General features: G+C 52.9%; 1 protein-coding gene across 4 annotated transcripts; it reads right to left on the reverse strand.

Annotated features, from left to right (window-relative positions):
- Window positions 1-292: 292 nt before the first annotated feature.
- On the reverse strand, window positions 293-26,230 carry RORC (RAR-related orphan receptor C). Of its 4 annotated transcripts, XM_011937901.1 has the most exons (12): window positions 26,089-26,142; window positions 25,287-25,492; window positions 23,762-23,791; window positions 11,283-11,368; window positions 10,748-10,889; window positions 9,000-9,512; window positions 8,660-8,781; window positions 7,566-7,698; window positions 7,301-7,408; window positions 7,020-7,130; window positions 5,401-5,510; window positions 293-1,833 (listed from the first exon to the last, which is right to left on the reverse strand). In XM_011937901.1, the coding sequence occupies exons 2-12, from the start codon at window positions 25,450-25,452 to the stop codon at window positions 1,672-1,674; spliced, it is 1,683 nt and encodes a 560-aa protein (XP_011793291.1). In that variant the 5' UTR covers window positions 25,453-25,492; window positions 26,089-26,142; the 3' UTR covers window positions 293-1,671. The 4 variants fall into 4 exon arrangements, with proteins under 4 accessions (XP_011793291.1, XP_011793293.1, XP_011793292.1 ...); XM_011937903.1 differs by lacking the exon at window positions 25,287-25,492 and having other exon boundaries at window positions 7,337-7,408; window positions 26,089-26,230; XM_011937902.1 differs by lacking the exon at window positions 25,287-25,492 and having other exon boundaries at window positions 26,089-26,230.

A 26,230-nucleotide genomic window follows, 5' to 3' on the forward strand; every position in this document is an offset into this window, starting at 1 on the left:
ACGTTCCCTGTGGGTATCATTTATGGGAAGTTCTCAGTCTAGAGCATCTCCCGCGGAGCTCAGTTTGAGGCTCCAATAGTGGGGGTTCCTGAGGATTCATTCACAGTCCTCACTGAGGGACTGCTCCACCTGGGAGAAACTGCATGGGTGGGGTGAGGGTGGGTTGGATCCGTATAATGCTGATGGATTGCTGAGCTGGAAATCTGAGTCTTGACCCAGGAATGAGACTGGAGAGCAGGCATGCAGGTAATCTAATTTAAGGATCTCCTCTACCCCCTGACACACACACCTCTTGCCTTTAAAATCATTTTATAAAGAATGGCACAAGTTGGGGTTTATGTTTACTCAGATGAACCTGTCCCCTTAGAGGACACAATCCACCCCCAACCCCCCAACCACCCATCATTGCTGTTAATCCCTCAGGGGAGGGTTCACAGCTGTTTATGAAGCCAAGCTAGGTTCTGGGCAAGATCACAGCTGGGGAAACAGGCCCAGGCCCTGCTCCCTGGTGTCCTCCATGTTGGAGTCAGTGGTGCCCAGTGACGGGGTGATGCAATCGCATCTGCTTCCTTCTCCACAACAAGAGCAGGGCTAGCAGGCAGGCCAGGAAAGTCCTCCAGGGTCTGATCGTGCCTTCTGACTGACCAGTGCCAGCCACCTCTGCTTCTCTTGGCGCTACTAGTGGTAGAAGACAGCTGGAGCTGGGGTGGTGTTTGGATCACCCCAGGCCCAAGATCAGTGGACCGGAGCACCATGGAAATCTCTGGGGGGTCCCTCAGGATTGGGACTTTTCCCTGAGGCCACTAGGCTCCTTCAAGCTGTGGCCTCACGGATGAGAGAGATTGTGTCAGGTTCCTGTGTCTCTGGAATTACATGACTGCTGTTGAGTCTGTGTGTGTTTCCCCTTTGTGGATACGTGTCTCTGATCAGATTTGTGCCATCCCCTAAAGTGTATTTTTAAAGTGCACATAACAGGTTTGAGTTTTAACTCTGTATCTGAGATGCTCTTGGCCTTCATTGTACCCTAGTCCCACACCCAAATCCCATAAAACAATTATCTCCAGCCTCTCATCCTCATCCCATCCATTTTTGGTTAGACCCCAGGAAAAGGGTAGGGTGCCCAAACACTTCCTTGTTGAGCTGGGAGGAAGGTAAAGGCAGAGAGTGTAAAGCTCCAGATTCATTTTATACGGGTCCTTCTGGGCTCTCACTGCCAGTCTCTGAGCTTGATCCATCTCCCTCAGCCGAAGCCCAAAGGGAAATGCAATGAGGTATTTCAAAGGCTTATTCTTAGCTTCTGAGCTTCTGAATGAATTGCATTCTATTCATCCAGGATGCCCCTGTTTTCTTGAGGATGGCTTGGTCCCCCAGAAGTCCTTATATCCCAGCTACCCCATGCCTTCCAGAAGCTGGGTGTGAAGGAATACGGGAAATGAGACAGGTCAAAGCTGAGGCTGGAGATGGCGTTCTGCCAGTCCCACCCTCTGGCGATTGTCCCACTGCCAGGCCAGCCTGCGGACAGAAAGCCAGTCGCAGCATCTGCTCACTCCCAAAGAGCTGGTGGGGACCACCCTCCAGGGTTCATGGGAAAGGAAAAGGCCGAGGGTGGAACGGGGTCCAGGGAGGTGGGCCAGCAGGCCATAGGGAGAGGTAAGGAGTCCCTCTTCCAGGTCACTTGGACAGCCCCACAGGTGACTCGGTTTCAGTGCTGAAGAGCTCCTTGTAGAGTGGAGGGAAAGCGGCTTGGACCACGATGGGGTGGAGGTGCTGGAAGATCTGCAGCCTTTCCACGTGCTGGCTACACAGGCTCCGAAGCTTCCCCTTGGGTGGCAGCTGGATATGGGTTAATGGGGAAGGGAGGGTCAATACTTCAGCTCTTCTCAGAGCAAAGAAGCCTGCTCATTCTTCCTGGGCTAGGACCAACCCTCCTTGCCTTCCCCTTATGTACTTGGCACTTTGGTACCAGCCAAATCCCACTGGTAGAAGTACGAGTGTGTTCAGCACACTGGAGGGAAGCGAGAGTGGGTGGGGAACAGGTGAATGTTTTCTGGGTGAAGCCCTCAATTTGTGTTCCCGATACTTCTAGAATGAACCTTATCAAAGACTCTAATGTGCACTTCATGCTTTTATAAGAGTGACTGTCCGTGACTCTTGTATGCTGTCACATGCCTCTGCCTTTGTGCATGTTGTTCCCCTCTTCCCATTCCTAATTCTTACCCTCTAGTATCACCTCTCCTAAGACTACTTCCCTAACTGCCCCCATCTGGATTAAAGTCCTTCGTTTGGGCTTTCCTCTGTGTAGCACTTACCACATTGCAGGAAAACGGTCCAATTTGTCTGCCTTCCCACCCTAGATTTCAGCTCCTTAGCTGGGGTCTCTCTTTCCCTGTCTCCTCTGTGCCTATCATAATGCTTAGCACATGGCAAATGCTTAATAACTCTTTGAACTAAACAGACTTTCTAAGCAGGTGCCTAACACTGCAAGTCAAACCAACGCTGCCAGCACTCAGCCAAAGGGAAGGTGAAACAGGCGCAGAAACCAGTGAGCAGACGGAGGCAGGGAGACCTCACCAGAGCAAGGCTGAAAGAACAATTTATCTCTTGCAGTCTCCTCTATAACCAAGGGGCTTAAAAATGTTGCCTGCCATTGCCTCCCTCCCCCTAGCTTAGTTTCCTTGGAAAGAGGCAGTCAGGGAAAAGCAGGCAGCAGGGTATGATCCCTTCATATCTCCTGGATTCTTTCTCTTCCTCCCCACTGCTTTATTCTGAGCTTTTTTGGGCTGTGGCAATAGCTTCCTTTGTTCATTCAACAAATATTTGTTGAGAACCCATCTGAATTGGAGCTAGACACTGTGATGGCCTCTAGTGATATGTCAGATACATCAGTCAATAAAGTATAATCTCTACCTTGATTAAATTTACATTCTGGTGAGAGGCCCAGAAAATAAATATGTAATGTGTCAGATAATAAGTTCTTTAAAGAAAACTAAAGCTTTTTGTATGGGGTTACTGGTTAGGAAAAACCTCTCTCGAATGAAGAGATGGAGCAAACCATTTGGAAAGCTGGGGGAAGAACCTTCCAGGTGACTACAATAGCAGGTAGAAAAGCCCTGTGACTAGGTTTGATGTGTTCAAGGAATAGCAAGGAAGCAAGTGTGGCTGCAATGGGTGTTTGAAGGGGCAGTGGAAGATCAGGTGAGAAAAGAAGGCAGGGATCATGTTATGAGCCACTTGACCATGACACAGACTCTAGATTTGATTCTCAGCATGACAGGCAGCTACAGGAGGGCTGAGAACAGGAGTCAAGGCCGGGCATGGTGGTTCACACCTGTAATCCCAACACTTTGGGAGGCCGAGGTGGGCGGATCACCTGAGGTCAGAAGTTCAACACCAGCCTGGCCAACGTGGTGAAACCCCGTCTCTACTAAAAATACAAAAATTAGCCAGGCATGGTGGCTCACCCCTGTAATCCCAGCTACTCAGGAGGTTGAGGCAGGAGAATCACTTGAACCAGGGAGGTGGAGGTTGCAGTGAGCCGAGATCATACCACTGCACTCCAGCCTGGGCGACAGAGCAATACTCTACCTCAAAACAAACAAACAAACAAAACAAACAACAACAACAACAACAAAGCAAGAAAAAAACCACAGGAGTGGGCATGATGAGACTGCATTTTTAAAAGGGCTACCGTGGGTGCTGAGTAGGTGTGGTGTGGTTGCTACAGGGCAGACGAGGGCGGAACAGGGGCCCAGTTAGGAGGCCTCTCTTAAAGTCCAAGTGAGAGCTGAGAGCTGGTAGGGGCCGGAGTGGTGGTAATAGTAGGGAAGGTGATGTATTTTGAAAGCAGATCCAACCAGATTTGCTTTCCAATTGCTCTCCCAGATTCCTGTCTCTCCTCCTTCAAATCCATCCTGTAGCAGATTAAAGTTCAAGTTCTTCAGAGCACAGACTGTGTAAGTCATTGCCGTATCCTTAACACCGAGCCCTGTGCCTGGCACATAGCAAAGGCCTGCTTGAATAATTACATAAATGGTTCCTTTATACTGGTTCCAAAGTAAATTGCCTAAATAACAGCTCTGATTGTGTCATTTTTCTAGCCTTTGGAGCTCCCTGTGGCCTAGAAATAAAGCTTTAACTCTTATATGGCATTGAAAGTCCTCTCTGATTTGCCCCTGACCTAATTTTCAGGCTCGTCATCTGGTGCTCTTCTGCCCCATCGGTCTATCCCAGCTCCTGATTTTAAGCTGTAGTCAGGATGTACCATGAGCTATTCTCCACGTATGCACTATTTTGCCTCCTTATTTTTGCTCCTGTTGTTCTTGGTCTTCATTGTACCCTAGTCCCACACTCAAACCCCATAAAGCAAATAGCCTGTTAAAATCTTACATCATTCATGGCCTAGTATAAATGTCACCTTCCCTGGGAAGTATTTATGACCCACTCCTTTTACCCCCAAATTATTTTTAATCCCCGTTTTATACTGTCATAACATTTTTCTGGTGTCTCTTATTATAGTTATACATAGGGGACACAGGGATAGAAAAAGCACAAAGAGCACTGGGATTCAGTCTTCATTTAAGTCACTGAAGTCTCCTGATAGCTACAAGATTTTTTTTTTTTTTTTTGAGACAGAGTTCGCTCTTTTTGCCCAGACTGGAGTGCAATGGCACAATCTTGGCTCACTGCAACCTCTGCCTCCCGGTTTCAAGCGATTATCCTGCCTCAGCCTCCCAAGTAGCTGGGACTACAGGCGCCTGCCACCACGCCTGGCAAATTTTTTGTATTTTTAGTAGAGATGGAGTTTCACCATGTTGGTCAGGCTGGTCTCGATCTCCTGACCTCAGGTGATCCACCCGCCTCAGCCTCCCAAAGTGTTGGGATTACAGGCGTGAGCCACTGCGCCTTGCTGCTACACAGGGAGATTTGAACACCTGTCCTATTGACTGTGTTGCCATGAGGATGAGAAAGCATGTCAGCAAAAGCACCCTGTTAATTGCATTATTATTATATCACATACCACATTCTACTCTATGTTAGAGTTAGTGATACACAGATCTCTTCTTTATACCAGATTAAAATCTTTTGGTGGGGGCAGCAACCGAATCTCTGTATCTTTCCACAGTGCCTTATACAAGCAGGTGCTGGGTAAGTGCTGGCTATATTAAACTGAATTGTTCCCTGGAGGTCCCTCCCAATTCCAGGCTCTCTAACTTTCCAGTCTTCATGCACATGGAAGTAGCTGTTCGTTCCCTTAGTTCCCACTGCTGATGCAAGTTCTCTAACAGAGCGTGGTATTCCCGCACTTCCTCTTCTGTACCCACAGAACCCGGCCCTCGCAAACTCTGATGTCACAGAGCTGGCGATGGGCCTGGCCTCTTCTACTCCAGGGACTGCTCCTACCTTTGCCAGGATGCTTTGGCGATGAGTTTTGCAGAGATGATGATGAAAGGCCAGCTCCAGATTGTACTGCAGCTGTTCTACTTTCCTTTTCTCTTGGAGCCCTGGCCGGTCTGGAGGAGGGGGTGGGACCGTAATGAGAACAAGAAAGAAGGTGGACGTTAACTCCCAACAAAAGGGTGTATCTTTGTGGACATCTGTGCTGGATAGAGGTCTTCTCTGCTGAGTGTGTGCATGTGTGTGCCTTGGTTTGATGATGGTAAGCTCTGGGACGTCGGGCTTGGCTAACTGTCTACAAGGAGAACTGGGAAGAGATGAAAGGTATGAGAACTTCTGATCTCCTGACTCCACGCTACCTTCTCCCTGGTCACCTGATATTCCACATAGCTCGTTCAATGCTAGGCACTAGGATTCTGCCATAGGGGGAACAAGAGTTGGGAAAGAGCTCCCCAATGTATGAAAAAGTCTCCTGATAGGAGGTGGCCTTCCTGAAGGTGCCCAGGCCTGCACCAGGGGGCTTGCAGCAATCTGTGGCTAACTTTTGCCCTGATTCTATAAACTACCCAGAAGTCATCTTTAAAGTTTTTATCTCTAGTTTGAGGGGCATATTTAGGTGTCCACTCACTGGCAGAGCCAGAAGACTGATAGTCTCGATCTGCAAACTCAGGTTAGCAGCTTGACCCACTTCCCTAGGTTCTCTGAATACTTAGCATTCAGCTGGCTCAGCCCAGCTACTCCATGCCAGGGGAGTGGATAGGCTATCCAGAGTCTTCCCATTATAGGCATACAGCCTTAAAATTAGTTCACACAGAGCAGTGATTCTTAGTCTTGGTGGCCTGGGGGTGGCTGTTAAAATTCAGTGCACCCCTGATCAATTACAGATGGTCCCAGTCTTATGATGATTTGACTTACTATTTTTAAATTTTATGTTGGTGAGAAAGCCATTTGCATTCAGTAGAAACCATACTTTGAATACCCATGCAATCATTCTACTGTTCACTTTTAGAACCATATTCAACAAATTATATGAGCTATTCAACACTTTATTTAAAAACAGGCTTTGTGTTATATGCTTTTGCCTGACTGTAGGCTAATGTAAGCGTTCTGAGCACGTTTAAGGTACGCTAGGCTAAGCTATGATGTTCAGTAGGTTAGGCGTGTTAAATGTAATTTCAACTTACCATATTTTCAACTTATAGATTTATCAGGACATAACCCCATCATAAATAGCGAAGCACATGCACACTGGAATCTCTGGAAGTGGGACCCAGGCAGCAATAGTTTTTAAAGCTCCCCAGGTGATTCTGATGTGTGCTACAATGATGTCACTGCCATAGACTAACAATCAGACACATTTCTATCAGGAAAGTGGCTCATTTCCTCTCAACCTCATTTCTCTCCACTTCCCACAACCCCACATTATGCTGCTCTTGTCCCTTTCTGAAAGTCCTCTGAATCTTTATTTTAACTCATTTTATTTTATAGCAATACTGAGTAGGGCTCATTCTGCTATTTAAAACTATTTCCCAGATTTAACAACATCTGAAGGTCTAGACTCTTCTTCAGTATCTGCCAGGTCCCTGCCACCTGAATGTCCTTCACCCAAGCCCAGCGACACTCACTGGCATTGATGAGAACAAGGGCTGTGTAGAGGGCAATCTCATCCTCGGAAAAGTGCAAGGCACTTAGGGAGTGGGAGAAGTCAAAGATGGAGCTGATGAGCTCGCTGCAGCCTGTTGGAGTGGAAATGAGAAAAGTGAGAGAGTGGCTGGAGCGGTGGTGCCCGAGGACACTGCCCTTATGGTGTTTAGAGCAGAGCCCTGGAAAGAGGGTGCCCTGGGTCATGAAGCTTTGCCCGGGGTTGGCATCAGAATCTTCTCTCTCATTTCTCCCTGCCCCTCACCCAAGGCTCGGAACAGCTCCATGCCACCGTATTTGCCTTCGAAAAAGACCGTGCGGTTGTCAGCATTGTAGGCCCGGCACATCCTAACCAGCACCACTTCCATTGCTCCTGGGCAGTGGGGAGAGAAGATGTAGGGACAGTGTCAGGCAAAGCCAGGATCTGACTCTGTCCCCCTGATTTCCTTAAGCCACCTCCCTCCACTTGGCTCTGCCCGTGCTGTGCTCTGTCCCCCTGCCCCCAGGCCTGCCCACCCATCCCTGAGCACCTGCTTTGAGGAGCACAATCTGGTCATTCTGGCAGAGCTCCATAAAGCCTGAGAGCCTCTTGGCGAACTCCACCACGTACTGAATGGCCTCGGTGAGGTGGTGGGCACAGCGTTCCCACATCTCCCACATGGACTGCAGGGAGGGAGGAGGGTCCTGCTGTACGCTCTGTGTGGCCCCGTGATCATCCTGAGCCCTGGAGCCCCACCTAATAAACTGCAAGGGGTAGGCTCTGAACTCCTATGTTCTCAACTAGCATTTTCAAAAACCTGGTCTTAGCACAAATGCACTCAGGGCGATTCCTGCCAGTGAGTCCCACACACTGAGCACCCACCGGCTGCTGACACCGTGTTAACTGTTGTAAGGAAATCAAAAAAGTATGAGATACAGCTTTGCCCTCCAACAATGTACCTCTCGTTGAGGTGAAAAGGACACACTGCTGCCCCTTCCCCCACAAAGGTTATGCCCAAGATCTCAGTAACCTAGAGAAGCAAATGTGAAGTGCCAAGCGAGTGTGTTCAGAGCAGGTGGTATCATGAGAGTGTGATCGAAAAGGCAGCATAAACTTTGGAGCCTGATGAATCTGAATTTGACTTTGGTTCCACCACTTTGTGACCTTGCGGAAATCTATTAACCCCTCTAGGTTCAGTTTCTGTCTGTTAAAAATAGGAAGAAATGCCACCCTCATAGGTTGGTTGTGGTAGGGGCTGAGGATAATTTACGTTAAGTGTTTAGCACAATGCCTGGCAGAGAAGGGGTGTTTAACAAATGGTAATCAGGGTTCTGATTATTGTTATTGTTGATGGAAGAGGAGGAAGGAGAGTGCACCAAGGTCTGCATTGTAGAGGAGGTGGGATGAAGGCCAGGTACAATTTTAATAGGCAAGGACTAAGAGAAAGCGCTCATCCATCTGCTGGGGTGTAGACAGATATACACATCCACAAATGTACACAGAGGGTGTGCACATGCTTGCTGGCCAGACTGTGTCTGTGACGTGCCGCCCTGCCCCAATACCCAGGTGTGTGCAGGTAGCCATCTCTGAGCGCTCCCCGTGGGGGTGGGCTGCGTTCCCTGCCTGCAGGTCTCCTGGCCTCACCTTCCTCTGGTAGCCAGTCACTTCCTCCCGGGAGAAGATGTTGGAGCGTTGCCGCAGCAGGTCCTCCAGCCGCAGCTGGCACGTCTCCCGGTAGGACTTGCAGACGCTCTGCACCAGGTGCTCTGGGGTCGAAGAAGAAAGGCATGGCGTGATCTCAGCCAGCTCCTACCCCTACTCACGCAAGGGCACTTCTCAGCCTGGCCTATCCTGCTCCGCCTCCTCCCTCAGCCCCTCATCCGGACCCCTCAATTCCCTCAGGCTCATGTTTGATTGATATAGGGTGCTGGTGGAAACCCCTCCCTCATTTCTACCACCCTCTCCCTTCCCCCTAGCTGCTCACCTATCTCCGTCAGGGAGGCATAGGGTGCCTCCGGTGTGCTGCGAAAACTGGGGCTGCCGTAGCTGTCTGGGCCCTGTCCCAGTTCCCCAAGCCCAGGATGCCTGTGTTCCTCAAAACGAAGTCCACGTCGGTCAGGGGTCAGCTGGCTGCCTGTGCTATAGAAGCTCTCTCTGCCCTCAGCCTTGCCCCGCTCAGGGCTGTATTCAAGGTGGCATGAGGCCCCATTGAGCCCTGCCTTGGCCAAGTTGTTGGAATATGAGGGCCCAGAGCCTGAGGCTCTCAGGAGGCCAGGGGGACAGGCAGAAGCCTCAGGCAGGTCAGGCGAGGAGCCCAGGGGCAGCTGCCCATCTGGAAGCCCCAATGTGTAGGTGAGGGTATCTGCTCCTTGGGCCCCTGATAGGGGGGTCTTGACCACTGGTTCCTGTTGCTGCTGTTGCCGCTGCTGCAACTGTTTCTGCACTTCTGCATGCAGGCTGTCCCTCTGCTTCTTGGACATGCGGCCAAACTTGACAGCTGAAAGAGGTCCGGGGACCAGGGGTTTATGAGGCAGGAGAACATGGCACAGGGCAGGGTCAGCAGGCATTTGGTCATTAAAGGATTAACTTGCTGCTCTCTGAATGACTGACTCCAAGCACAGTTTCTCTAGCCTTTAGGGAACTTATGCTCAAGACCCCGTCCACCTCTCACTCTTGTTTGCTTCTGGGGTCTGTCCAGCCTGCCATTTCAATCTGCTAAGCAAAATCTTCTAAGTTCTAAATCAGCTTTGAATCATGGCAAAATTCCAGCAATGAGTCTAGGCTGGGGATTCTGGCCTCCAGATTTGGGGGCTGGGGGTGGTCGTGCAGAGGGCCTCAGGCTGTATTGGGGTCACCTCGCCTTTCTGGGAGGGTCGGAGGAAGAGGAGAGCTGAGAACACAGGTCTCCCTGTGGTCAGGCCTGCAGGCTCCCTGGTGACCTAGATACTCACCACAGCCCAACCCGGGCTCCGCGGCTTGTTTCTGAACATCCTCTTCTGCTCTCTCTTTCCTGCCTTTTTACTCCCCCCGCCACCCCTCCCAGGTGTGGGGGCACAGCCCCTCGCCCCGCCTGCCCCTTTGCACCCCTGCGTGCTTCCTTTTGCTTTGTTATTTTGGGCACTGAAAAGTGCTGACGGGCTCCTTCTGGCTCCTCATCACCTCATGCCCCCCCAGCTCCACCCTGGGCTCCTTCTGTGGTGGGGGTGCGGAGGGGGACCGGTGAGGAGGTGGTGGGTGAGAAGGGTGGATAAGGCACCAGGAACACACCAGCCCTCCCCCACGACCACTCTCTGGTTGTTCTCGGGCCAATTCTGTTTCCATTCCTGGCCACAGTCCCGTGTCCAAGTATGGGAATGGGGGACTAGGAAGGGAGATAGAGCTAGAACTACAGCAATGGGGTAGCGGGGGAAGGTGCCAGAGCTGCATGGGAGCTGGGCCAGAGGGAAGCAGAGTGAGGAGAATTCGTTCCAAGTAAGAAGAGATGAAGAGGTATCGGACCTTGGAAAGAGGAGGTTTCTTCTAGCAAAGCCTAAAGTTGGGGACTCCAAAGAACTTTGATGGGGTGACCATCCATCCCGGCAGGGGAGGAGACAAGGGGTTGTAAGGGGGAGGAACGGAGAGCAGACCAGAGGACGGGCAGTCTTGCGGGTTAAGCCTTGTCTAGCTCAGCAGGCCAGGCTGCCCCTCCGGAGACACCAGGAAAACCCCAGGAGACTGTCGACTTGGCCTCACCATCTCGGGACATGCCCAGCGCCAGGCATTTCTGCAGGCGGCAGTGCTGGCATCGGTTTCGGCTGGTGCGGTCGATGGGGCAGTTCTGCTGACGGGTGCAGGAGTAGGCTGCGTTACAGCGCTGGCTTCGGCGGAAGAAGCCCTGGGGAAAGCAGGTGGAGGGCAAGACTGCTTATCCTGGCCAGGCCCAGCTCACTCACAAACGCCTCCAGCCCACAAGCTCTGGCAGCTTTTCTACATTCCGCGACCTGTCAGTTTTCTGTCGCCTCCATCTATTTGTGTAATTGCAATTTATCCTGCAGTCATTTCCCTAGCTTAAGACAGGGCCCTGCCAGTGTTGAGGGTTCTCCAGGGAGGCACTACTCAGGTATTTTCCTGGCTGCCCAGGAGATCATCCCTGGAGTCAGAACAAAGACCACTAAGCCCCTTGTTTATCTCTAAGGAGACGCTGTGTGTGTGTGTGTGTGTGTGTGCGCGCGCGCATGTGTGTGTATGCACACGCACACATGCATGCGTACACATGCCTATGACTCACCTTGCACCCCTCACAGGTGATAACCCCGTAGTGGATCCCAGACGACTTGTCCCCACAGATTTTGCAAGGGATCACTTCAATTTGTGCTGGAAGAGAGAAAGAGAAGTAGGTCAGCCCAGGAGCCTTTTCTGCATTTAACCACTATGTACCTGGGCTGCAGATACAGGTACCTGGTGCTTCCCCCACTTCTCCAACCACCTCCAGCTTGCTGTTTCCCCCTTGCAAAATGGAAGGGGAAGTGAAATGCCAAATGCTTCTCAGCAAAGGATGTGAGGAAGCTGTGTTTGTTTCACAGAGGAGGGGAGTGTCGAGGGGCGGCCGGGAGTTGTATCAGTGCTACGGAGGCAGAGAAAGCAGCTGCAGAGGGGCCACCTGCTCAGCCTTCGAGTTGAAAAGCTCCAGTTGCCTCCCTCCCTCCTTGGGACATAGGACTGCTCACTGCCTCACAACACCTGCTTCCCGCCCAAGGGGCTTCCTCTGTGCCTCCCTCCCCCACTGGGGCTCAGCTCCCATGGGCAGAGTGTAGGGTATGGCAGGAAGATGTGGTACACCAGGGGTGGGGGATAGACAGAGATGCCAGCTCTTCCCAGCCAGTCAGTGAAGGCTCAGGGAGGGGCTATACAGAGAAGGGATGAGGGGGTGGCAGGGAGGAGCCCAGGAAACTGGGTCTCAACACCCCAGCTCTGCTGGATGCCTGAGAGCCCAGGGAAAGAATTAGCCAGGGCTCTTAGGCTCTTGGCCCCAGAGCAGAGACAGGGTGGCTTTGTGTACATCCATGTGTCTGAGTGTGAACACTTATGTTTGTACAAGGGCATCCGTATCCATTTGTGTGAATATGAATCATCAGTGTTAAAACTGGCTGAGACTAGAGACCATCTCATTCAACCTCTTCATTTACCAATGAAGGACTAGGCCAGATAAGGCAAGGCAGTTGGACCAGGGTCATAGGCCAGTTTGCCTGAGACCTGGGTCTATATCCCAGTTGCCTTGAACTTTCCGTTATGCTGCTCTGTGTACCTGTCTTTTGGGGTACACATATCAGTGAGTATGTTTGAAGGCATGCTTGTGCGTGTGCATATGCATAAAAAGTATGTGTCATTTGTGAGCCTACGAAATATCTGGTTACTCCTGCGTCCACACATGCATGTTTGTATGTTAGCATCTGCTCATGGGGCACTAGGACCCCAGGTTCTCTCTCCCACTGAACTCACTGTAACCTGTACCTGCTTCCCCACGCCTGTGGTTCGCTGCTGGCCCTAGGCTCATCTCTGCTTTGCCCTGTCCCTGTCAATGTCCACGGCTCTCTGCTGAGCTTCAAGGAGGCCTTCTCCCAGCTCTTCCTTGAAAGGTAGTTGGGCAAAGCTTGGGATCCCTGGTTACTGTAGGTTTTGTTTTTTTTTTTTTAACATTTCCCGGAGCATACGCGTCTCTTTTCCATCACTGACCTGCGGCCTCCCCTCTGAGTGGAGAGCCCTGGGGCAGGGCAGGCCAGAAAAGTGAAGAGAAGGGCCAAAGCCCCTTTTAATCTATGACATGTCTCCCACCAAAGGGGCAAAAGAAGTGGCAGCCTTGGCCGGGCGCGGTGGCTCAAGCCTGTAATCCCAGCACTTTGGGAGGCCGAGGCGGGTGGATCACGAGGTCAGAAGATCAAGACCATCCTGGCTAACACGGTGAAACCCTATCTCTACTAAAAAAAAAAAAAAAAAAAAAAACTAGCCGGGCGTGGTGGCGGGCGCCTGTAGTCCCAGCTACTCGGGAGACTGAGGCAGGAGAATGGGGTGGACCCGGGAGGCAGAGCTTGCAGTGAGCTGAGATCCGACCACTGCACTCCAACCTGGGTGACAGAGCGAGACTCCGTCTCAAAAAAAAAAAAAAAAAGAAGTGGCAGCCTCTCTAGAGAGCGAATGCACATTGCTGTGCGCTCACCTCCAGTCCCTGGCCTGGACACTGGTCACAGGTAGGGCCTGTTGACGTGAAGTGGGCAGGGAGACCATGGCTTGCCTGCCATTCCCCAAAATATTATTTCCATCATTCTTAAACCATCATCCCTCAGGCCAGCCTTGAAGTGAGTTAGAGGCAGCAGCTGCGCCTGACAGGGACAGGGCACATGGGGATCTGAAATCCCTTTGTTAGCACTTGATTCCTCCCCCAACCCCCAGCCACACGTGCCTGCCTGGCAGCAAGCTTCCAGTGCTCACACTGTGAGCTGTGGTCCCCCCAGGACCAGGTGGTAAGTGAGTTTTCCAGATTCTTTCCAGTAAATTAAGAGCAGATTTTAATGCATGGAGGGGAAGAGAGAATAAAAGGGCACTGGTGTCTGGAATGGGGGCAGAAAATGTGAGGGCACTCGTACTTCCAGTCACTTAGATTCTCCCTCTAGACCTGTGTTTTCTTGTCAGCAAGATCAGGATAAAAATATTATTGCCTGTCCACGGGGGTGATTGTAGGTAACAGAGAGTAATGAAATGATATCACCCATGGAAAGCACTGTGTATTCAAGTTACTCCTGAGCAGAGGTCAGGCTGAGAAGCCCAGTGGGCCTGGCAAGGCTGGGAGGAGCACTCAGGCCCTGTGGACTCTGTTCTTGCCCAACACCTCCCCCTCCAACACTGCGGCATCTCTCTTTTCAGTGGCCTAAGACCAGAGACGGGAGAAACCAACGTAGGCCACCCAAAAAAGTAAGCAGGAGGGAGATTAGGCCAAGCCACAGTGGGAACTCGGGCTCTGGCCCAGCAGTCAACCACAGGCCTCCCTGCCTCTTCCCTTCTCCAAGACCCACATCCGTGTGCGTGTGTGTGCTGACCACATGGGTGACCCCAGACACATCTCCCTGCCCCGTGCTTGACCCACCGCTGCTCCTGGCCCTAGGAACCTCACAACAGTGTCACCAGGACCCTGACCTTCTCAGGAAGATGCGGCCAGTCAAGGACCCCGTTCACAAATACCCATGTTTGGGGGACACCAAAGCCTTGGACTCCAGTCACCTGGTCAGCCCATCCTCCATCCTCCCAGTCCAAGACAGAGGTACCCAGTGAGACAGGCACACAGGGCCAAAGACTCTGAGCTGGAATGTCAGACCCCCTACCCTCATTGAGCTAGAGAGACCAAGAGGTTCGGGACGAGGAAAAACAGAGAGATAGACCTAGGGATGGAGAGATGGCTGCAGAAACACTGAAACACAGAAAATCCACACTTGTATCCTGGCCTTTGCCCAACCCATAGCCCCCTCAGCACTTCAGGCCCTCTAGTTCTGCTACCCCCTCCTTCCCCTGCCACCTGCACTCCCTTCAATGCCATCTACCCAAACCTCAGAAAGAAAGTACCAGTGCTGTGTACATAAATGTGTGTGTTACTTGTAGAGAAAGGGTGGGGGAGAACGGGAAGGGGGCTGGTAGACTTGGGGGTTGGTGAGAGGAGCTGAAAACACCTCTGATGATAACTCACCTTCAAAAGCTACCCCTGGGAGACACGTCCCTGAAGCAGCAGGTGGTGGGAACTCAGATTGGGGAGAAGGAGCTGAGTAATCACAGGATTACTCAAACTGTTGCCCAGGAGCCAGGTCTGCCAGGAACTTACCATCTAAGGGCCTGCCAGTGCCAGGAACTAGAGCCAAGCAAAGGTCAGGAACCTCGAGCCAGCCCCTGCACCACTGCTCCCATGGCAGCCCTAACTCTACCCTCGTCTGCTGTCTTGGAAAATCTCACCTGCAGCTCTCTCACTGTAGCTGTCTCCTGAGAGAGAGCTTTCTCCAAAAGAAAACTCCAATTCCACATGCTTCCAAAAGGAGAGACAAATGCCCAAATGCACACGCCAGCTCCTTAAGTCATCTAATGACTGACATCTAACGACTATGGCTTTTTGCATCTCACACAAGATTACCTGGGTGTCTGAGGTGGGGCTCAAGATTCTGCACTTTGGTCAGCTCTTAGTTGGTGCCTAAGCTTGCTGGTCTTCAGCCTATACTTTTAGTAGCAAGAACTTAGTCCCTATTCCTGCCTTTTTGCCAGGCTGCTCCTTCCAGGAAGTGGGGCCAGGGTTGGCAATCTTTTCCTGAGCTCATTCTTGTATTTTTTTCTGCCATCCAGTGTGACCTCTAAAACTTCATTCTGAGACAATACTAGAGAAAGAACCTGAATCTCCTCTGGATTGCTTTAGAGACTGAAGTATTCCCAGGAGCAACCTAGTAGCTCCTCCTATGAGGGGAAATACGGTAGAGGCAAAGTCCTCCATCCTCCTCTAATTGAGCCTCTCACAGCTGCGAGATTCAGTGATAGTGCTCTTTGAGTACTTCCAGAGCCTGGCCCTGTGCCAGCTTAGGAAGCCAACCCTGGGCCCCATCCAGGTGCCCTATGCCACAGAGAGGAAGTGGTAGGAGCAGGGGAGGGGCTGCAACCCAGGGGGATCTCTCCCCTCAAACCCCAGAACCACCACCCCCCAACCATCATGGTACAGAATGGGTTCACACAGAGGAACCCCGGGGTCCTCATCTCCTCCTGGTGCCTCATCAGTCTAGAGCTGGGCCTTTTCCTCTCCTCTTTCTCTCTCCCTTTTCTCCAGTGGATACTGATTAAGGAGAAAGGATAATGATAGACATAAGCATTGGCTGAATTCTTACTCTGTGCCAGGCTTTACATGCATTTTCATTTAATGATCACAACAACCCTGTGAAGTAGGCCCTGCTAGTATCATCCTCATCTTACAGATGAGAAAACTGAGGCCTAGAAAGAGTAAGCAGCTTGACTAAGGTCACACAGCCAGAAGTGGCAGATCTGGCATTTGAAGCTAGATCTCTGTAATCCTGGAGCCAGTGCCCTCAAGCCTTAAGCTACATACCCTACGAGGATAAGATGCCCAAATGCACACCGGAGACCTGGGTAGAGGACATGGTTATTGGCTGGAGGGGAAAAAGTGTGAGGTGAGTGTGGTCGTCTAGGAACAGAATTCACAGAGAAAATCCACAGAACTAAAGCCAGGACTCCTGTTTGTATAAAGATCCCAAGAGATATTATTCCCTCTGTCCCAACTCATCCTCTGAGGTCCCAGCCTCCTCCTGCCCTTACCCCTTTCTCTAAGGCCAAGTGGGACGACTTATATATCTCAACAGGGTTCTGGGGGACTCCTCGGGAACACCACAGCCCCTTTAGCGTATAGACTAGGTTTCCATACATCTTGGTATGCCTCTCTTTGCAGAATGAATGAATGAGTGAGAAAGAGGAATACGTCTCTTTCCTTAGCTTAGGGCTCGTCCTCTCCCCACAGCCAGAACTCTCTGTCTCAATCCCCACTGAGACCACAGCTCTGGGCAGGGGTCCCTTGCACACCCCAACCTGTCACCAGCCTCCCTCCTTTCTCAGCTCTCAGTTCCCCCAGCTTCTGCAAAGCTGGAAACCAAGGAGGTGGTGGGTGCCACCACAGGGGAGCAGGAGCGGGAGGGCTGGATGGGGGCCGGGGAAGAAGTGGTTCTACCTGGTGAACACTACCCCAGCCCAGGCCAGGGCCCTCCCCGCAGCTCCTGGTGAGAATTTTCTGCTGAAACACCCAGATCCTAGGGCTGAGAAAATAGTGAAGCTAAAACTCAGGTGGGCGAGGGAGAGTCTGGGGTTTTGAAAAGCCATGAATGACAGCCAGCCAGTCACCCGAAACCCCCCCCTCCTGGTGCCTCCGCCACCCCCGCAGTCTGGGACTGGAGAAAGGCGAGTGAAAACAACCAGTGAATGGGGGAGGGGATGAATCACCAGGAGGAAGCTCTGGCGAGTGGGAGCCCAGACGTTACCATCTACTATCAGCGCCTTCCCTGCCTCCACGGCCGTCTGTCCCCTTTCCCAGAGCACCTTTGCTGCCCAGGAGTGTAGTGGACCCAGAAAGACCTTGGCTCTGGCCCTGAGGCCCTGCCTTGTCACTGTCCCTCCTCCAAAATTGACATCTCCATCCTTTCTGAGCCTTAGAGCCCCAGGAAAGGGGCTGCACTGCAGCAGCAGGCGTGAAGGTGAGGCCTCAGAAAGGACTAGCCATATGAAAACTGGAGCAAGGGCCTTGGGCTGCCTGCCTGGGAGAGCCCTTAGCCCTTAGAAAGTCCTGTTACTTGTTAGTTTGAGTCAGCAACACAGAGGCAGGGGATGGGGAGGAGTTCCTGGTAGGGACTACATATTTTCATTTTGTTGGGACAAGCTGAGTCTTTTCAGAGTCTAGTGCCTTGGGCTCGGGGGTTTGGTATTTCTGTTAGGAATGGGAAGATGGGGAAAGAGAAGGGTGCTGGAGTGATGCAAGGAAGGAAGAAGCCCTTCACAGAGTCCTCAGATGACCCTGGGCTCTCAGGGTGATATCTGTGTACCCTGGGGACTTGGAGTCCTTTCTGGCCCACTGTTCCTCATGATCATGACCAAACCTAAGAAAGATCAGCTCACAGTGATCTCGCACCCCTCGGCCTCCCATCTCCCCATCCAGGCCAAATGCCAGGGCCTAAGTGCCTATTGGTGCCACACTGGCCATGCCCTTAGGGGAAGATGTCTGGGCTACCCTCCCTCTGGCTGGCTGGGAGTCTCTTTGGCATACAGACACATTCTCTCCACTTGACAGCAGCAGGTCGGATGGCAGGGCACTGGTGCCATCCTTGTCAGAGCCACCGTACTTCCCCCTTATCACTTTCCTAGACCCTGTGTCTCCCTGTCTTCCCTTTACTGCCAGTTATCTTTTCTCTCCACCTCTCCCTTTGTCTATGTGCCTTGTGATCTTGTGCACTTCAGCTCTGTTTCTGGGCTTCACATCTTCATGTTTTTTTGTTTGTTTAAGAGACGGGGTCTCACTCTGTCACCTAAGCTAGGGTGCAGTGACATTGATCATAGCTCACTGCAGCCTTGAACTCCTGGGCTCAAACCATCCCCCTGCCTCAGTCTCCAGAATAGCTGGGACTACAGGTACACACCACCATGCCCACCTAATTAAAAAAATTTTTTTTGTAGGGACAGGGGCTGACTTTGTTGCCCAGGCCGGTCTCAAACTCCTGGCCTCACGCCTCAGCCTCCCGAAGTGGGATTACAGGCATGAGCCACTGCGCCCAGCCGCACCTCCATGTGTTTGGCTCTATTGGTATTTCTCCATCCACACCTCCAGCTGGACATTACTGTCTCCGCAGATGTTCCAGAAACCTGCTCTTTGAGTTGGGCCTCTGCATCTCTCCTTATTTCTTGATTTGTTTCTGTTCCTTTTGCCAGGCCCTTGGTCTCTGGGTGTGTCACAGTCCCAAACCCCACATGCTTTGACTCTCGCCATCGGTGGTTGGAGAGGCTGGTGGTGGCTGGCATTCATTGGGGTCAGATAACTTGGGGCTATGAGATACCCGTAAATGTCAAAGTAAGAAGGACCAGTGGCACTGACCCCCTCGTCGTCGGAGGCCCTCTCTCCTACCTCCCAGCCTGGGTAGGGCTGTGTGTGTGTGGTGGGGGTAGGTATAATGAAGAGCTGGCCAAGTGTCTCCCTCATCCCCTGCTGGGGACTCCTGCTCTGCTGCTGGGCTAGAAGCACACCTGGTCATTTCATCCCAGGGTTGATTTGCTCATTAGGGGCCCTCTCTGGGAAGACCAGTTTGCCAGCGTTTGCTGCTAACAGAGAGAAGCCAGAAGGGACACTGAAGTTCCAAGGGGCCCTTTTCTCTGTGTGGAAGCTGTTGGCTCTTCTCCCCAGCCCTCCTTATCCACTCCAGCTCATATGTCTGCACTGTGACCTCAGTCCCCATCACAGAAGTGGAACTCTTTTCTTTCCTTGGTTTCCCTTCCTTCTAACTTCTGGGAGAGCTGAGTCTCCTTCATCACCCTTGGGGATGCCTGTCTCAGGGCACTGGGCTCTCTCTTGGCCCTGGGCCTTTGGAACTGCGAGACTCTCCATAGTTGGTTTTGTTGCTTTATCTTAAAATTTAGCTCCCTTGTTTTGCGTTTGGTAGACCAGGGCCCAGGGACCTGGCTTGTCTAAGCCTATATGGCTAGCCAGTGACAGGGGGCACAAGCGCCTGGTCTTACACTGTCAGTCCAGGGGTCTTTCCAGGACTCAATACGGCCTCCCGTCTGTGGCTTGTGGGAAGACCCCAGGTTGAAGCTGGGGCTGCCTCAGGCCTCAGCCATAGGGGCATGGGGCTTCCCTTTTCCTCCTTCACCTTGTGCTCCGAGAGCTTCTCTGGCTTCCCTGGCTTCCCTTCACAACGAGTACAGGGGACTTCCTGAGGTTGCCCACTCTTGCTCTGCTGGAAGGCACAGGAACCCCAGACATCTGCCCACCAATTGTTGGCCCAGGGCTCCAAGCCAGGAAAAGGATGAGGCTGAGGTCTTTCCAATCCCATCTCCACTGCCTTGCTTCCCCCGTCAAATGGGTGGAACTGACAGTTCTCCAGGATTGACCCTGGAGAACCACACACACACACACACACACACACACACACACACACACAAAGGCATGTGCCCGGGTGCACCCTGACTGGATTCCACCTAGTCCTCATGTCCCTGGATTGGGCAGAAAGCCTGGTGGCTTTAAGGCCTGGATGCGGGGTTTCTGAGCCCTGCTGCCTGCCGACCTCAGTTGACTCTTGCCGTCCTGTTGCTTCAGAGCACAGCAACGGCTCTGGCCTCCTTTTCCTCACAAGCAGGCTGCAGGCACAGAGGGAAACACTGTAACAGGAGCCAGGAGAGTGCGTTCAGGGCCCCTAGTAATTACCAGCCTCCATCAGATACCAGCTGTGTAACCTTGGGCGAACTATGCAGCCTCCTTGGCTCTCAGTCTTTTTGTAAAATGAGGGGCCCGGATACCTCAGATACTCTTGGAGGTTCTTTTTGGAACTCAGGAAATCCTCAACAGTCCTCTTACCATTGCTGCTGTCAGGGAGCTGCCTGGCCAGCAGGACTCCCCAGCTGCTCCACCCATCTCCCAACAGATCTTGACCTTGACCAGGACGTACCCTGCCAGGGAGGAGCACTCAGCTTTGCTCACACTGCTCCCAAGACATCCTCCTTTCCAGAGGGGTGACGACAGGGTCCAGGCTCCCCCGCCCCCAGGTGGCCCCATTCACTTACTTCTCATGACTGAGCCTTGGCTCTGCCGGCCTTGGCTCCCTGTCCTTCTCAGCAGGGGGTGGTCCAAGAGTGGGGTGCAGCTGGCAGCAGAGGCGGGCGAGGCCCTCTCAGCAGTGCCTCAGCCTGAAGCTCTGCACCTAACTCTCCCCCAGTGCTTCTGGGCTGGGGGGTTTAAGCTCCGCACCACACAGGTGGCCAAGTGACAACCCCCCACCCCACCCCCAAGGGGTGCAGTGAGTAGGATGACAGGCGCCCCACGTGGCCAATCTGGGCCTGGGGCAGGGTGTGAGGGGAGGGGCAACCAATCGTAGGGGGCGTTGGAAAATTCCAAAACCACATGCGACAGCCACACGCGGTAAAAGCTGTTTCCACCCGCCAGGGTAGCTCTGGTTGGGGAGCCGGAATGGAGCTCACACGAGCCTGAGGCCAGGTTTCTACTCCTCCTCCCCCTGAGGACCTTCCGAGCCTGACCCTCTTTGCCAGGTGACTTCAGGGACAGGGATGTTTTCAGAGGTAAGTCACAGGATGTCTGCCTGGGGTGGTGGCATGTGCCACCTGACACCCTGAGGACTGCCAACTGCCATGCCCAGTGTGGTGCAGCCTGGAGGGCTGTCCTACCACCCCCATGCCCATGCTCCTCCCTGCAGACACCACGTATATCTTGTGCTAGGGAATACGTGGAAACGATAGAAGCAGTGATAATCACCAGGCAAATACCCACAATCCGCAGAAGGAAATCAGAAATTTCCTTAGGAGCCAAACTGCTGAAATTGGGGTGTAGATAATGATCATCATCACCATCATCATGCTCATAATCATAATAGTGCTTACTATTAGGTGTCAGAAATGGTTCTCAATGTTTTATGTGGATTATCTAATCCTCACAAAATACTTTATGTGGGCTGGGGGTGGTGGTTTACACCTGTAATCCCAGCGCTTTGGGAGGCCGAGGCAGGTGGATAACCTGAGGTCAGGAGTTCGAGACCAGCCTGGCCAACATGGTGAAACCCCATCTCTACTAAAAATACAAAAATTAGCCAGGCATGGTGGCGAGCGCCTTTGGTCCCAGGTACTCAGGAGGCTGAGGCAGGAGAATCGCTTGAACCCGGGAGGCGGAGGTTGCAGTGAGCTGAGATAATGCCACTGCACTACAGCCTGGGTAACTGAGTGAGAATCTGTCTCAAAAAGAAAAAATAAAAAAAACTTTATGAAGTAGCTACCATTATCCTCACTTCGAGGAGGAAAGTGAGATACGCAGAGGTTAAGGAACCTGTCCAAAGTTACATAGCTAGTAAGCGGCAGAATCAGGATTCAAGCCCAGGTGGGTTGGCTTCGGATCCCACTTGAAGGATGGGAGGGTTTCTCTGGTTCAAGTTTGCCTTTGACGGTGTCTCAGTTCGGGAGGTCCCTTGGCATGTGAGTCTCTCTGGAGTGTTTTTTGGCCTGGGGGAGGGAGGTCCTTCTCAGAGGCCAAATAATTCCAGAGGCCTTCTCAGCCTCTTATGTGCTCTGTGTTGTACGCTGGCTTTGAGAGTCCCTCTTCAGGGCCCCTCAGTATTCAGGCTCCCTCTTGGTCTAGGGAGTTCCCCCAGATTCCCCATCTGGGACCCCCATCTTGGGGTTGTCTCAATTCAGGAGCCAATTTTCAGAGTCTCCCAGCCTGGGAGAGGCCTTAATGTCTCCTGGATTCTGTGGGGCAAACTCCTGAGAGGTATCTAATCTTGCTGGGACTCTAGACCCTCTCATCCAGGCACAGGCCTTTCCTTGCCTTCCTGGGCCTTCCTGGGGCTTCAGGAGCTGGGCTGTGGAGTTGGGGAGAGGCTGTCAGCCTGGATCCCTAGGACTCTTGGGGTGGGGACATGAGGATCGGTGGGTTGGGAAAGGGATAAGGAGGTATGGTTCTGGCTGAGGTTTCTGAGGTCAGGGGTTAAAGGAAGGAATAGGCTTTGACCTCTCGCAGTTCCTACTGCTCCGAAAGTCCCCCTACTCCCCCCACCCACATATGGTCCATGACCCCCCTCCCCCAGCTCACCCGCGTCACTCCCTGACCCGCTTTCCTCCTGGGGCCCTGCTCAGCATTTCCGTGGGGCCCTGTGGCTAGGGGCAGGCGAGACACTGATCAGGATTATGCTGAGCAAAGCAACCCCCACCCAGGAGGAGGTAGCATCCTGGATGGCCCTCAGCCCTGGGCTGCCCAGCTCAGGGAGGAGGGCAATGCTTTGCTCTCTGAGATGTCTCTACTTGTCTCATGGACAGCCACGGAGAAATGGTGTGGCTACTCCTCCCCTGGAGGGATTCTCGTCGATTCAGGGACCTATGCTTACACAAGGGCATGCGTGGCCCTGGTGGGTATAGCTTTGGGACTGTGTGCATTCTCTGGGGGACTAGCCTTTGCCACAAACTAGGAGAGGAGAGCTGATGTGCTGAGTGGTTCCTAGAGAGGATGCTTATTCACTAGCGTCCACTGGGAAGTCCACTCTGAACTCTAGTGCCCTTCCTACCTGCTGTAGTCTGGCTTTCAGGGCCCCAGGACACAGAGTGCCCCTGTCCAGTCTGTTTCCTACAGAGATAAAACTCTCCTGCTCTCTAGTCCTGCACAGGCTGGCTTCAGGCTTGTTCACACCTCAGAATGTGTTAACCACAGAGATGAACACCAAACCTGGCTCAGCACCACAAAGCCTGGTGCAGGCTGGGCATGGTGGCTCATGCCTGTAATCTCAGCACTTTGGGAGGCCAAGGGGGGTGGATCATTTTTGGTTTGGGGTTTGTGTCCAGCCTGACCAACATGGTGAAACCCCGTCTCTACTAAAAATACAAAAATTAGCCAGGCGTAGTGGCGGGTGCCTATAGTCCCAGCCACTCGAGAGGCTGAGGCAGGAGAATTGCTTGAACCTGGGAGGTGGAGGTTGCAGTGAGCTGAGATTGTGCCATTGCACTTCAGCCCAGGTGACAGCGTGAGACTCCGTCTCAAACAAACAAACAACAACAACAACAAAAAGCCTGGTGCAGGCTCCCTGCCTCCTATGGCAGCAGCGCTGAGTTCCTGAGGCCACCTCGCCTCTGCACACTCCCCCACCTCCATCTCCTTCCTTCCCTGGCCTGGCAGTCCGCCCCCACCCCCTCCCATCTCCCTGCCTCTGTCCAGCATCTCTCCTCGCCTTTTTTCACAAGGGGGTTCCCTTTTCCTTTGTTCTTTCCTGGTTTCTTTACAGTGTTTCCTTTCATGCTTAGGCTTCTTCCTCATCTCCTCCCATTGCCCTGATCTGTGGTTTCCTCGCACCTCCCCTTGCTTTCCTGTTGCCTGCCATTTCTTCCTGACTCCTCCACCTCTGTCCAACCTCAGTCCCCCACCAGATTACTTGCTGAATTCTTCTCCATCTCATTGTGCCCCAGCCATTTTCTTGCCCTGGACCACCTACTCACAGGTGTGGGTCTTCTTTGCAGCCAGCAGCTCTGTAAAGACAAGAGAGGGGGTGGACGTCAAAGGTTGAAGACCATGAGGAGTTGAGACACTTCCCCCACTCCTAGGATCCCACTGCTGCACTCCTTCCCTCAGAGCCTGGTGTCTGAAGGGCAGACAGACCACCCCCTGCAGTGCCCCTATCTCCTCCTCTGCTCTTGGGCCATGCTGACCCTCTTCCAGGTACCCAGAACTGTCAGGCTCCTCACTGCCTCTGGGGCTCCCTCAAGCTACTCCTTTGCCTAGAATGCCTGTCCCTCCTGTACCCCTTAATCTAGCCAACTTCTCTTTCTCCCTCAGGTCTCTGATTATGTCTCTTCCTTGGAGAAGTCACACACACCCCCTTCCCCTGCCCTTGTGCTGACACACTTAGCTCCTTGCATTTTATTTCCTGGCACTCACCATGTCACCTGTCACCTAACTGCTGTAATTGTGTCATTGTCTATGAAATGTGTCTTCCCTGCCAAATTGTAAAGCCCTGTGAATGCAGGGACCGTGTCAGTCTGATTCACCTTGTAATTTCCAGAGCCCTCCACAGTACCTGGTTCACTGGAGGTGCACAAGAAATATCCTACAGCCACAGCTAAATCTCCGTGGGACTGAAATCTCTTGGTTGCTTATCTATGCCTGAAAACACCAGGGCTTAGAGATGTGAGGGTTGGGAGGAGGGGGAGAGAGTGTTTGGAGAAAGAGGAAGGGAGAGCTATAAACACAGACCCCTCTCTGGCTTCCACGGGCCAGGCTTCCCTGGCCTACCAGCCTGAAAAGGAAGGCGTCCCTTTTCTGCTGCTGCTGCGTGGCTGGGTCTGGGTGGAGATTAGGTAGTAGGGAGTATGAGTGGGTTGATGGAGGTCACAGGAATGCGTGGACCTCCAGGAGGAGCAGCCATTGAGGGGAGGGCCTTAGCTGGAGCATGGTTGCAGGGGATCACCCATTCATGCAGTCAGCATCTATGAAACACCTAGCCAGGGAGCCCCTGGAAAGAGGATTCCCCTGCCAGACCTTGGTCCATTTCCTACATCCACATAGCAGCTCATCACAGAGCACAGGGTCAGTCTTTTGTCTCAGAAAGCCCTTCAACCATACCCTACACCCCCTATAGCTTCCCTAACCTCTGACTCTGTTCTGTTATTTTCTTCCTTCTGCTGTTCAGTCTCAACACGTGACTCTCACACACACACACACACACACACACACACACACACACACACACACAATGCCCTTCTGCCCAGGAGATGCTCCCCACTGGCAGGCCATGGTCACTGAGCTGTGTGGAGGCCAGTGTCCTGATGGTCTGGGCTCTGGGCTCTGCTGGGGTGAGGAAGGAGAAAAGACTGCCCCAAGGTGGTGAGGCCCCACCCAGCCCCGTCCACCTCCCCTTGCTCCTGCCTGGCCCCACCCAGCTTCCTCCCTGACGTGGCAACGGCTCCTGGCCTCTAGCCTTACACCTCACAGCAGTCCTGTGGTGGGGGTGCTCCCCTTGCTCACCCAGGCAGCCAGTTCTTCCTCCACCAGGTGGCCCTGGAGCTTGGTGACTCTGGCCCTCAAACTTTCCTCCTCCATGCTCACAGCTGACCAAGCCTGTGGCCCTGGGATCCTGCTCTGAGGGGGTTCCTGACTTGGACCATGGGTGGGGCCAAGGACGGCCTGACATTCTGTCCCTGCCTGCTGATGGCCCAGTGCCCCCACATTCTCTGCAGAGATGAAATCCCACACCCTTGGGTGGGTGGGAGGAAAGGGCCAGGCTATGTGGTCGTGGGCAGCTGACAGGGTGTGGTTCCCCCTGCCACACTCCCCAAGTCTGTCACTCCTAAAGGACAGGTTTCTCCACTGGTGAATGAACAGAAAGTGGAGCAGCCAGCCTCCCAGCCACTGCTGCCTGGGGTCCTGGCCTGATCAAGGAGGCAGTGTCCCCGTGCCTCCTGGGGCAGGCCAACACCTGGGAGGGCCTGTCCACATTCTAACCCCTTGCTAGATCTAGATCTGGCTCCCCTGACTTGGCTCTTCTCTTCCCATCTACCCTCCAACCTGTTCCTTCCTTCTCCCACTTCTCCCTTTCCTTCCTATTTCTCTCCTTTTCCGATTTCTTCTCCTGTCATCTTCCCAGCCCCTCCTTCAGTTTCTCCTTCGGTTTTACCCTCCTGCACTGCCCCCCAACCCAGGCCTTCCTCCTCTGCACTCTTGTCCCTCCCTCCCCTCCTCACTTCTTGCCCATTCTCTTCCCATTTCTCCCCTCCTCTGAACCTCCGGCAGTCTCTTGCACCTGCAGGCAGGGCCATGGGCCTCTTACCCCGTGAGGCTCGGTGCTGTCTCTGTGGGGCCCTGTCCATGGGGCAGCTCCCTTGGTGCCGTCCTGGCTGCCCTGGCTGCCCAGGAGGGCAGGGAGCAGGGCCCAGGGGAGGGAGGAGGGTGGAGGGTGGAGGGCGGGAGCA

This window comes from Colobus angolensis, unplaced genomic scaffold (assembly GCF_000951035.1).
Source record: "Colobus angolensis palliatus isolate OR3802 unplaced genomic scaffold, Cang.pa_1.0 Scaffold169, whole genome shotgun sequence".
NCBI classification, from domain to species: domain Eukaryota; kingdom Metazoa; phylum Chordata; class Mammalia; order Primates; family Cercopithecidae; genus Colobus; species Colobus angolensis.

What these genes read in the sequence shown, in the direction of transcription:
- RORC (XM_011937901.1), bottom strand. Translation starts at nt 25,452, where the DNA reads ATGTCAGGCCGTCCTTGGCCCCACCCATGGTCCAAGTCAGGAACCCCC. An exon ending in TGCCTCCCTGACGGAGATAG is followed by an intron (nt 8,782 to 8,999) that starts GTGAGCAGCTAG and finishes CTTCGACCCCAG; the next exon opens with AGCACCTGGTGCAGAGCGTC. An exon ending in CCTTGTTCTCATCAATGCCA is followed by an intron (nt 5,511 to 7,019) that starts GTGAGTGTCGCT and finishes CCCCTCCTCCAG; the next exon opens with ACCGGCCAGGGCTCCAAGAG.